Consider the following 12,362-nt stretch of genomic DNA (forward strand, 5'->3'; position numbering starts at 1 on the left):
GAGACCCATCTCTGCTCCCCTCCCCCCCGCCCCTCATTGCCCCCGCCTTGGCAGTGGGAGGTGAGGGGGGAGTGAGGGTGGGGGGATTAGACTGGAACAGTGAGGGTTGGTATCTCCTGTATCTCCACAACTGGGCCAAGGTTCGACACCCATCTGTTGTCTCCTCTTCCTGCAGGCCGACAGTTGACCATCTTCAACAGTCAGGCTTCGGTGCGGATCGGAGGCAAGGAATATGGCCGCCCCTTCCAGGGCCAGGTGGCGGGTCTGTACTACAACGGGCTGAAGGTGCTGACCCTGGCGGCCGAGGGTGACCCCAACGTCAGGGTGGAGGGCAACCTGCGGCTGGTGGGAGAGGTGCCCTCCGTTATGGCCACTGAGACCACGGCCACAACACTGCTGGCAGACATGTCCACCACCATCATGGAGACCACCACCACCATGGCCACCACCACCACGCGGAGAGGGAGGTCACCAACCATGAACGACAGGATCACCCAGGTGAGGGGGCGAGGGGCAATGGGCGAGGGGCAATGGGAGGGTGGGCACCCACCCTGATCACCCAGGTGAGGGGGGTGTGGGGCAATGGGCGAGGGGCAATGGGAGGGTGGGCACCCACCATGATCACCCAGGTGAGGGGGGCCAGGGGCAATGGGAGGGTGGGCAATGGGAGGGTGGGCACCCTCCATGATCACCCAGGTGAGGGGGGCGTGGGGCAATGGGCGAGGGGCAATGGGAGGGAGGGCACCCACCATGATCACCCAGGTGAGGGGGGCAATGGGAGGGGGGCAATGGGAGGGTGGGCACCCACCATGATCACCCAGGTGAGGGGGGCAATGGGAGGGTGGGCACCCACCCTGATCACCCAGGTGAGGGGGGGCAATGGGAGGGTGGGCACCCACCCTGATCACCCAGGTGAGGGGGCGAGGGGCAATGGGAGGGTGGGCACCAGGATGTTGAGGAGGGGATGGGGTGGGGCATATGGGGAGGGGGTGGGGGGTGGGGACGGGGGGGGAGGGGATTGGGGGTTCGGGGAGGGGTGGAGAGGGGAGGGGGCAGGGGGGGGAACGGGGGGGGGGACAAGGAGGGGAGGGGAGGGGGCGGGGTGTGGTCTGGGAGGGGAGGGATGTGAGTGTTGGGGAGGGGAGGGGATGTGTGGGTGTTGTGGAGGGAGGGGAGGGGAGGGGTGGGGATGGGGAGGGATGTGAGTGTTGGGGAGAGGGGAGGGGTGGGGACGGGGAGGGGACAGGGAGGGGAGGTGTGGGTGTTGTGGAGGGTGGGGACGGGGAGGGGACAGGGAGGGGAGGGGTGGGTGTTGGGGGACAGGAGGGGAGGGGACAGGGAGGGGAGGTGTGGGTGTTGTGGAGGGTGGGGACGGGGAGGGGACAGGGAGGGGAGGTGTGGGTGTTGTGGGAGGGGAGGGGTGGTGTGGGTGTTGTGGAGGGTGGGGAGGGGAGGGGTGGGGATGGGGAGGGATGTGAGTGTTGGGGGAGGGGAGGGGTGGGGACAGGGAGGGGACAGGGAGGGGAGGTGTGGGTGTTGGGGGACAGGAGGGGAGGGGACAGGGAGGGGAGGTGTGGGTGTTGGGGGACAGGAGGGGAGGGGACAGGGAGGGGAGGGGTGGGTGTTGGGGGAGGGGAGGGGAGGTGTGGGTGTTGTGGAGGGTGGGGAGGGGAGGGGTGGGGATGGGGAGGGATGTGAGTGTTGGGGGAGGGGAGGGGTGGGGACGGGGAGGGGAGGGGTGGGTGTTGGGGGAGAGGGGAGGGGGTGGGGACAGGGAGGGGGAAGGAGGCTGGGAGAGGCAGTGACCACCAGGAGATCGAACATTCTGCGTCTACGTTGAACCTTGTCTGACCGGTGGACATGTCAGAACATCTCAGACACAGTGAGGTGTGGTGTCATGGATGTGGAGAGGCCATTGTACAGGGCAGGATCCCACATTGTGGAGGTGCCTGTACTCGCTGGGCCTGTACTCGCTGGGCCTGTACTCGCTGGGCCTGTACTCGCTGGGCCTGTACTCGCTGGGCCTGTACTCGCTGGGCCTGTACTCGCTGGGCCTGTACTCGCTGGGCCTGTACTCGCTGGGCCTGTACTCGCTGGGCCTGTACTCGCTGGGCCTGTACTCGCTGGGCCTGTACTCGCTGGGCCTGTACTCGCTGGGCCTGTACTCGCTGGGCCTGTACTCGCTGGGCCTGTACTCGCTGGGCCTGTACTCGCTGGGCCTGTACTCGCTGGGCCTGTACTCGCTGGGCCTGTACTCGCTGGGCCTGTACTCGCTGGGCCTGTACTCGCTGGGCCTGTACTCGCTGGGCCTGTACTCGCTGGGCCTGTACTCGCTGGGCCTGTACTCGCTGGGCCTGTACTCGCTGGGCCTGTACTCGCTGGGCCTGTACTCGCTGGGCCTGTACTCGCTGGGCCTGTACTCGCTGGGCCTGTACTCGCTGGAGTTTAGAGGCCTCATTGAACATACAGAATACCATACGATACGATAGATCTTTATTTATCCCAGGAGGGAAATTGATCTGCCAACAGTCATAAAACACAACGCACACACACATAAAAACACAGGGTACATGAATGGTGAAAGGCTTGGATAGAGTGGGTGTGGAGAGGATGTTCCACCAGTGGGAGAGTCTAGGAACAGAGGGCACAGCCTCAGAATAAAGGTGTATATTTTACATCCTTGCGTTGTGATCCCAGGTATGTTCAGACACCTTGTGTTGATCCCAGGTATATTCAGGTACTTTGTGTTGATCCCAGGTATATTCAGACCCCTTGTGTTGATCCCAGGTATATTCAGGCATCTTGTGTTGTGATCCCAGGTATATTCAGGTACTTTGTGTTGATCCCAGGTATATTCAGACCCCTTGTGTTGTGATCCCAGGTATATTCAGACACCACATCAGGTTTCTCTCTGTAGATGGTTGATGGTCCAGCCAGCCCCGTGGCTCGGAGCTACTAAAAGGACCGTGCCACCCATCCTGCCCGCCTTCTCTCTGTCCCCCTCGGCTGCCAGCAGTGTTGGATCAGAGCTGGGGTCATGGCGTTGTCACCGTCTCCACCTCAGTGGCACCACCCAGCGGCCTGACAGAGAAACATAGACAACAGGTGCAGGAGGAGGCCATTCGGCCTTTCCAGCCAGCACCGCCATTCAATGTGATCATGGCTGATCATCCACAATCAGTACCCCGTTCCTGCTTTCTCCCCATATCCCTTGATTCCGTTAGCCCTGAGAGCTGAATCTAACTCTCTCTCAAAGACATTCCAGTGAATCGGCCTCCACTGTTCTGTTGCAGAGAATTCCGGAATTGCATTAAGTGTACTCCACCATTCAATCATGGCTGGTCTATCACTCCCTCTCGCTCTCAACCCCATTCTCCTCTCCTCTCCCCATAACCCCTGACACGAGCACTGACCAAATTTCAGATACCAATTATTCTTTGTGTGAACATTTCCCCCCCCCCATCTAATCTCCTCTCTCTCACCTTAAACATACATCGATCAGCCAAAACATTCTGACCACTGACAGGCGAAGTGAATAACATTGATTATCTTGTTACAATGGCACCTGGTCACGGGGTGGGATATATTAGGCAGCAAGTGAACAGTCAGTTCTTGAAGTTGATGTGTTGGATGCAGGAGAAATGGGCAGGAGTAAAGACCTGAGCGACTTTGACAAGGGCCAAATTGTTGTGGCCAGACGACTGGGTCAGAGGCTTGTGGGGTGCTCCCGGTCAGCAGTGGTGAGTACCGACCGACCGACAGTGGTCCGAGGAGGGACAAACCACAAACCGGCGACAGGCAGGGTGTTGGGCGCCCGAGGCTCATCGATGCGCGAGGGCAACGAAGGCTATCCCATCTGGTCCGAACCGACAGAAGGTCGACTGTGGCACAAGTCACAGAAAATGTTAACGGTGGTCACGGGAGGAATGTGTCACAATACACAGTGCATCGCACCCTGCTGCGTATAGGGCTGCACACGGAGGACCAACAGCATATTAGGCGCGCGGTCATAATGTTTTGGCTCATCAGATGTATATCCTCTAGATTCAGACAACCCTAACTGAGGGGTAACTTTTTCACACAGAGGGTGGTGGGTGTGTGGAACAAGCTGCCAGAGGAGGTAGTTGAGGCTGGGACTATCACAATGTTTAAAAAATATTTGGACAGGTACATGGATAGGACAGGTTTGGAGGGATATGGACCAAACGCAGGCAGGTGGGACTCGTGTAGATGGGGCATGTTGGCCGGTGTGGGCAGGTGGGACTAGTGTAGATGGGGCATGTTGGTCGGTGTGGGCAGATGGGACTAGTGTAGATGGGGCATGTTGGGCGGTGTGGGACTAGTGTAGATGGGGCATGTTGGTCGGTGTGGGCAGGTGGGACTAGTGTAGATGGGGCATGTTGGTTGGTGTGGGCAGGTGGGACTAATGTAGATGGGGCATGTTGGCCGGTGTGGGCAGGTGGGACTAGTCTAGATGGGGCATGTTGGTCAGTGTGGGCAGGTGGGACTCGTGTAGATGGGGCATGTTGGTCAGCGTGAGGAGGTGGGACTAGTGTAGATGGGGCATGTTGGCCGGTGTGGGCAGGTGGGACTGGTGTAGATGGGGCATGTTGGTCAGTGTGGGAAGGTGGGACTAGTGTAGATGGGGCATGTTGGTCAGTGTGGGAAGGTGGGACTAGTGTAGATGGGGCATGTTGGTCAGTGTGGGAAGGTGGGACTAGTGTAGATGGGGCATGTTGGTCAGTGTGTGCGAATTGTATCACTCTGTGACTCTAAAATCCAACTTCCACTAATGCCCGTGGATCCTATAAAATAATCCCATCAGAGTGATCACCTCGTGATCTGAAGAAGGGTCTCGTCCTGAAACGTCACCTATTCCTTCTCACCTGAGATGCTGCCTGTCCCGCTGAGTTACTCCAGCATTTTGTATCTATCTTCGATTTAAACCAGCATCTGCAGTTCCTTCCGAAACAAAGTGATCACTATTTCTATTTTTGAAGTTCTGCCGTAAGGTATCTCTGGACGTTCCCAGGATTATCCCCTCTAACGTGTGACATTGACAACCCTCAAATAGTAAATCAGCTCAACAATGATTCATGTTTGGATGCAGGTTCAGGAAAGTTGTCTCTTCAAAGCTTCCTAAAGATTGTGTTCAGAACTTCCAGATGCTCCCAGCAAGGCTGGGGGCATGGGATTTAATGCAGCTCTATAAGATTGGCCGGCCCACGCCTGGAGTATTGCATGCAGTCCTGGTCACCCCCATTACAGGAAGGATGTAGAGGCTCGGATCATGTACAGGAACGATGCAGATTGTTTGATTCTCCTGTGTGGAACTCCCCTGAGCTACCTGAGACAATCAGCATCCTTGCCGTCTCTCACCGCACTGCCCCGTTAACGAGCCCTCGATGGCGCGCTCTCTCTGCACCCACTGTTTCAGTGCCACCACTCACCCCTCTGCAATATTTAGTCATTAGCTACATGTACATCTGATGTGCCTTGCGTGTACCAGAGCAGCAAAGTGCGTGTACCAGGGCAGGAACATGCGTGTACCAGGGCAGGGACATGTGTGTACCAGGGCAAGGACATGTGTGTACCAGGGCAGGAACATGCGTGTACCAGGACAGGAACCTGTGTGTACCAGGACAGGAACATGCGTGTACCAGAGCAGGAACATGCGTGTAACAGGGCAGGAACATGTCTGTACCAGAGCAGGAACATGCATGTACCAGGGCAGGAACATGCGTGTACCAGGGCAGGAACATGCGTGTACCAGGGCAGGAACTTGCATTGTGAGCTCCTTGTCTCACGCGTTCTCATTTTGCTGTGGTCCTGATTTGGTCTGTAGGTTGATCGGCTTGGATTAAGTGTAAACTGTCCCTAGTGTGTGTAGGGTAGTGTTAGTGTGTGGGGATCGCTGGTCGGCACGGACTCGGTGGGCTGAAGGGCCTGTTTCCACGCTGCATCTCTAAGCTAAAAAACTAAAGTCCTGCAATGCAGGCAACTGATTTAACAATTCCATACAAATCATACCACCCTTTGGTAGTGTGGGAACTACGAGACCAGCCAGCGGGAAGAATTCTTTCCCCAAAACCCATCAGCCCAGCTCCACAGTCAAAGCCCATGAACACACTGGACAGATTCTGACAAGGCTGTTTACCCCAGCGAGCTGTACAGGCACACTGCAGCCAGAATTGTTTAGTGTTCAACATTAGTGAGGCAAAAATGTATTTGCTATTGCGGTTTTGAGATAAGACTGTGCTGCCTGATACTGAGTGACAGGCTGTCCGACTTCATATGCAACCGTGCTGAAACCCTGGTCCAATCCTGCTCTCCTGCTCCTTCCACTGAATAAGCATTCATCTCTTTTTCTAAACAAAAATCCTTGACACCATTTTATGCGTGATATGGACTGCATTAACGAGTCACAAAACTAATGTGCTTTTTTGTAAAGGATTGTGGAAGGGAGGCAGGCTTGTATTTCACCTGTGAAGGTCAGGCACTGTGGAATGAATAAATCCTAGTTGTGTGGGGAACCGTTGTGTCATGCGCATCCATTGATCACCGGGAAACCAAGGCCACGGGTCGGCCTAGCAAGGCCGGTTGCCACGGCAACGTGCTGCAGTGATTAGCCCAGGGCCCTGGTTATGGCCGTGAGATAAGGCTCCACCGGCCTCCAGGCCCGAGATCCCAACCAGGTGCATCCTCCTGAACCCTGGCCGTGATGATCGGTGGGGGAGGGCCTGGCCTTTCAACTATCTTTGTGCTCCGCACGCCATCATACGGTCATGTGATAGGAGCAGAATGAGGACATTCGGCCCATCAAATCTGCTCCACCATTCAATCACGGATGATCTATCTCTCCCTCCTAACCCCATTCTCCTGCCTTCTCCCCATAACCCCTGACACCCGCACTGATCAAGAATCTATCTATCTCTGCCTGAAATATATCCACTGACTTGTGGCCTCCACAGCCGTCTGTGGCAAAGAATCCCACAGATTCGCCACCCTCTGATTAAAGAAATTCCTCCTCATCTCCTTCCTAAAAAAACGTCCTCTAATTCTATGACCTCTGGTCCTAGACTCTCCCACCTGTGGTTACATCCTCTCCACATCCACTCTGTCCAAGAGCATTGTTTTGTTGATAGAGAACCCTTGTCTTCTGGAGGTTTAGTGGAGGTTGAGAAATATGGAAGAGGCTCCAGAGAGAGTGTTGGCAGCAATGCCCATCTCTGCCCCAAACAGGAGTCAATTGCCTACTGTTGTGTTGTTGACTGGTGGGTGATTATTGAATGGACAATAGACAATAGGTGCAGGAGGAGGCCATTCGGCCCTTCGAGCCTGTACGCACCGCCATTCAATGTGATCATGGCTGATCATTCTCAATCAGTACCCCGTTCCTGCCTTCTCCCCATACCCCCTGACTCCGCTATCCTTAAGAGCTCTATCTAGCTCTCTCTTGAATGCATTCAGAGAATTGGCCTCCACTGCCTTCTGAGGCAGAGAATTCCACAGATTCACAACTCTCTGACTGGAAAAGTTTTTCCTCATCTCAGTTTTAAATGGCCTACCCCTTATTCTTAAACTGTGGCCCCTTGTTCTGGACTCCCCCAACATTGGGAACATGTTTCCTGCCTCTAACGTGTCCAACCCCTTAATAATCTTATACGTTTCGATAAGATCTCCTCTCATCCTTCTAAATTCCAGTGTATACAAGCCTAGTCGCTCCAGTCTTTCAACATACGACAGTCCCGCCATTCCGGGAATTAACCTAATAAACCTACGCTGCACGCCCTCAATAGCAAGAATATCCTTCCTCAAATTTGGAGACCAAAACTGCACACAGTACTCCAGGTGCGGTCTCATTAGGGCCCTGCACAACTGCACACAGTACTCCAGGTGCGGTCTCACCAGGGCCCGGTACAACTGCACACAGTACTCCAGGTGCGGTCTCACTAGGGCCCTGTACAACTGCACACAGTACTCCAGGTGCGGTCTCACTAGGGCCCTGCACAACTGCACACAGTACTCCAGGTGCGGTCTCACTAGGGCCCTGTACAACTGCACACAGTACTCCAGGTGCGGTCTCACTAGGGCCCTGCACAACTGCACACAGTACTCCAGGTGCGGTCTCACTAGGGCCCTGTACAACTGCACACAGTACTCCAGGTGCGGTCTCATTAGGGCCCGGTACAACTGCACACAGTACTCCAGGTGCGGTCTCATTAGGGCCCTGTACAACTGCAGAAGGACCTCTTTGCTCCGATACTCAACACTCCTTCCTATACCCTGTCTCTGGAGCCTGTTCCGTATTTCTGAACCTCCACTAAACCTCCAGAAGACAAGGGTTCTCTATCAACAAAACAATGCTCTTGGATAGAGTGGATGTGGATGTGGGGGGGAGGGGGGGAAGAAGAAATTCCTGCTCATGTCAACCATAACAACAAGGAACTCTCAGGGCAAGGGGTGGTAAGGACCCTTGTTCAGACCGAGAGTCAGGGGAAAGGAAAACAAGAGATTATACAAAAAGTGAATGAAAGATGTGCAAAAAAGTAACGATGATCAAGGAAAGGTTGAGCCCACAATGGTCCATTGTTGGCTGTGGGGTTGGTGATAATGAGTGACACGGGCAATGGAACCCGGACAGGAACACGGATGGGAAATGTTTTGAGAGGAGTGGGCCAGGAGCAGGCAGGTGGCACCATGGATGGGCCTGGATGAGCCTGTCCCTGTGCTATACGACCTGTTCTATTGGTCACAAACCCACCAGCCATGTTGACAATCCTCGAGAACGAGGCTTGCATCCCATTCTGTGGACACAGAATCGCAGACGGGCGTGGGAACACAATAGATCAGATCCCACAGAAAGTACCGAGGTACAGAACAAGTCATCTCTGCTGTAGATAGACACTGGAGCGGATCAGAGGGTCAGGCAGCATCTCTGGAGAAAAGGAATAGGTGGCGTTTCGGGTCGAGACCCTTCTTCAAACATCACCTATTCCTTCTCTCCAGCACTCTGTGAAACGTCACCTATCCATGTTCTCCACAGATGCTGCCTGACCCGCTGAGTTACTCCAGCACTCTGTGAAACGTCACCTATCCATGTTCTCCACAGATGCTGCCTGACCCGCTGAGTTACTCCAGCACTCTGTGAAACGTCACCTATCCTTGTTCTCCGGAGATGCTGCCTGACCCGCTGAGTTACTCCAGCACTCTGACTATCTTCGGTGTAAACCAGCATCTGCGGTTCCTTCCTGAACAAGTCGTCTCTGCTCCGGGGATGTTGGACGAGGTAGAACCTTTCACCAAGCACATGGTTTCCACCTCGATGTGGCCTCCTGAACCAGGGGGAACATGGTCTGGGCACTTCTTCGTGACTTTAGAGAGAGGGAGAGGTGGTTCAGAGAGATACTCACACATATAGAAACATATAGAAACATATAGAAAATAGGTGCAGGAGTAGGCCATTCGGCCCTTCGAGCCTGTACGCACTGCCATTCAATATGATCATGGCTGATCATCCAACTCAGTATCCCGTACCTGCCTTCTCTCCATACCCCCTGATCCCTTTAGCCACAAGGGCCACATCTAACTCCCTCTTAAACATAGCCAATGAACTGGCCTCAACTACCTTCTGTGGCAGAGAATTCCACAGACTCACCACTCTCTGTGTGAAAAAAAACATTCTCATCTCGGTCCTAAAAGACTTCCCCCTTATCCTTAAACCGTGACCCCTTGTTCTGGACTTCCCCAACATCGGGAACAATCTTCCTGCATCTAGCCTGTCCAACCCCTTAAGAATTTTGTAAGTTTCTATAAGATCCCCCCTCAATCTTCTAAATTCCAGCGAGTACAAGCCGAGTACATCTTCACTCATTTCACAACAAATAAAAGCGCTAAGCTCAAATTCTACTCGGCAAACAGAAAAGCGTTCACTGGATAATATCTGTTCCATCTGTTGACACACAGATTACTTCCTATTCCTGGTGAATAGTGGCTTCTTTGACACACGACACAGGTTGGAGCTAATAGACACAAGAGCTTTGAGGAGAAAATCTGGATTCTGGGCACGCCGCAGTTTGGTTGCTGTTCAGAGATGTTCTGCCCACTTGTCTCCATAACTTGTGTCTCCCATCTCTCCGTGACCAAGTGGATGGAATGTGGGAATGGCGGCTGTGATGAACGGTGATCAACATTGGCCCAGTGTGACAAAGCCTGAACACAACGCAACACTTACTGTAGTCAACGTGCCCGTCTCACACGATCATCTGTCTCTAACAACACAGAGGCATTGCGGGCAAATGGAACAGCAACAACAGTTACTTGCATTTATATAACGCTCTTCCAGTGATGAAATGTCCCAGTGCCTGACAGGAGTGTTTGTCACACAAGCAGAGGGGTTGGCAGCATCTGAATGAAGCAGGGGAGATTCACACAGGGAATTCCAGAGCCTTGGTCTGAGGGTGGTGAAGGCAGAGCCAGTAGCATCAGTGAAGGAGATAGTCACTGGGTCTCACCGCACGGAAACAGGCCCTTCAGCCCAACCAACATGCCCCGTCCATGCTAGCCCACCGCACAGAAACAGGCCCTTCAGCCCAACCAACATGCCCCATCCATGCTAGCCCACCGCACAGAAACAGGCCCTTCAGCCCAACCAACATGCCCCGTCCATGCTAGCCCACCGCACTGAAACAGGCCCTTCAGCCCGACCAACATGCCCCGTGCACACTAGCCCACTGCACTGAAACAGGCCCTTCAGCCCGACCAACATGCCCCATCCATGCTAGCCCACCGCACAGAAACAGGCCCTTCAGCCCGACCAACATGCCCCGTCCACACTAGCCCACCGCACAGAAACAAGTCCCATCCACACTAGCCCACCGCACAGAAACAGGCCCTTCAGCCCGACCAAGATTCATCCATACTAGCCCACCGCACAGAAACAGGCCCTTCAGCCCGACATCCATGCCCCGTCCACACTAGCCCACTGCACGGAAACAGGCCCTTCAGCCCGGCCAACATGCCCCATCCATGCTAGCCCACCGCACAGAAACAGGCCCTTCAGCCCGACCAACATGCCCCGTCCACACTGGCCCACCGCACAGAAACAGGCCCTTCAGCCCGACCAACATGCCCCATCCATTCTAGCCCACCGCACGGAAACAGGCCCTTCAGCTCGACCAACATGCCCCGTCCACACTAGCCCACCGCACAGAAACAGGCCCTTCAGCCCGACCATCATGACCCATCCATACTAGCCCACCGCACGGAAACGCCCTTCAGCCCGACCAACATGCCCCATCCATTCTAGCCCACCGCACGGAAACAGGCCCTTCAGCTCGACCAACATGCCCCGTCCACACTAGCCCACCACACAGAAACAGGCCCTTCAGCCCGACCATCATGCCCCATCCATACTAGCCCACCGCACGGAAACGCCCTTCAGCCCGACCAACATTCATCCATACTAGCCCACCGCACAGAAACAGGCCCTCAGCCCGACCAACATGCCGACCAACATGCCCCGTCCATGCTAGCCCACTGCATGTAAACAGGCCCTTCAGCCCGACATCCAAGCCGACCAACATGCCCCGTCCATGCTAGCCCACTGCATGTAAACAGGCCCTTCAGCCCGACATCCAAGCCGACCAACATGCCCCGTCCACACTAGTCTCACCGCACGGAAACAGGCCCTTCTGAAACAGGTTGTCAGCAGCTTAAGGCAGGGGAGATTCATGCAGGGAATTGCAGAGCCTTGTCCCGAGGGTGTTGAAGGCAGAGCCAGCAGTCTCAGTGATGGAGGGGGGTCACTGAGTCTCCTCTGGTAGTGCGCGACCCCTTCAACACTGCAGTGAAGAATCATCAGGACTTTATGTTCAAGACTCCATAGGTGGACCCCTGTAAAAACAAGGAACTGCAAGTGCTGGTCAATAGACAGAGTGCTGGAGTAACTCAGCGGGTCAGGCAGCATCTGTGGAGAACATGGATAGGTGACGTTTCACAGAGTGCTGGAGTAACTCAGCAGGTCAGGCAGCATCTGTGGAGAACATGGATAGGTGACGTTCCGGATAGTGGGGGGGAGAAGAAAGTTCGGAGAGGGGAGAGGCAGGACAAAGCGTGGCAGGTCAAACCAGTCTGAAGAAGGGTCTCGTCCCGAAACGTCACCCATTCCTTCTCTCCAGAGATGCTGCCTGTCCCGCTGAGTTACTCCAGCATTTTGTGTCTATCACATGGCAGATGGATGCAGGTGAGGGGGGGGGGGTTGATAGGCAGATGGTTGGAACAAAGGCCAGAGATTAAAGCAGAGGTGGGCCCATGTGCAGGTGTGACACACCTAGCCTGCACTACCTGCTGTACCTTCCATG

The 12,362-nt window shown here is 54.9% G+C and overlaps 1 protein-coding gene across 1 annotated transcript in view; it reads left to right on the forward strand.

Annotated features, from left to right (window-relative positions):
• LOC144609618 (neurexin-2-beta-like) overlaps positions 1-12,362 on the forward strand; it is an 84,544-nt gene that overhangs the window by 35,233 nt on the left and 36,949 nt on the right. Inside the window, exon 4 of the mRNA XM_078428116.1 lies at positions 176-498. Within this exon, the coding sequence (XP_078284242.1) occupies positions 176-498 (323 nt within the window). The remainder of the gene's footprint in view (positions 1-175; positions 499-12,362) is intronic.

This window comes from Rhinoraja longicauda, chromosome 34 (assembly GCF_053455715.1).
Source record: "Rhinoraja longicauda isolate Sanriku21f chromosome 34, sRhiLon1.1, whole genome shotgun sequence".
NCBI classification, from domain to species: domain Eukaryota; kingdom Metazoa; phylum Chordata; class Chondrichthyes; order Rajiformes; family Arhynchobatidae; genus Rhinoraja; species Rhinoraja longicauda.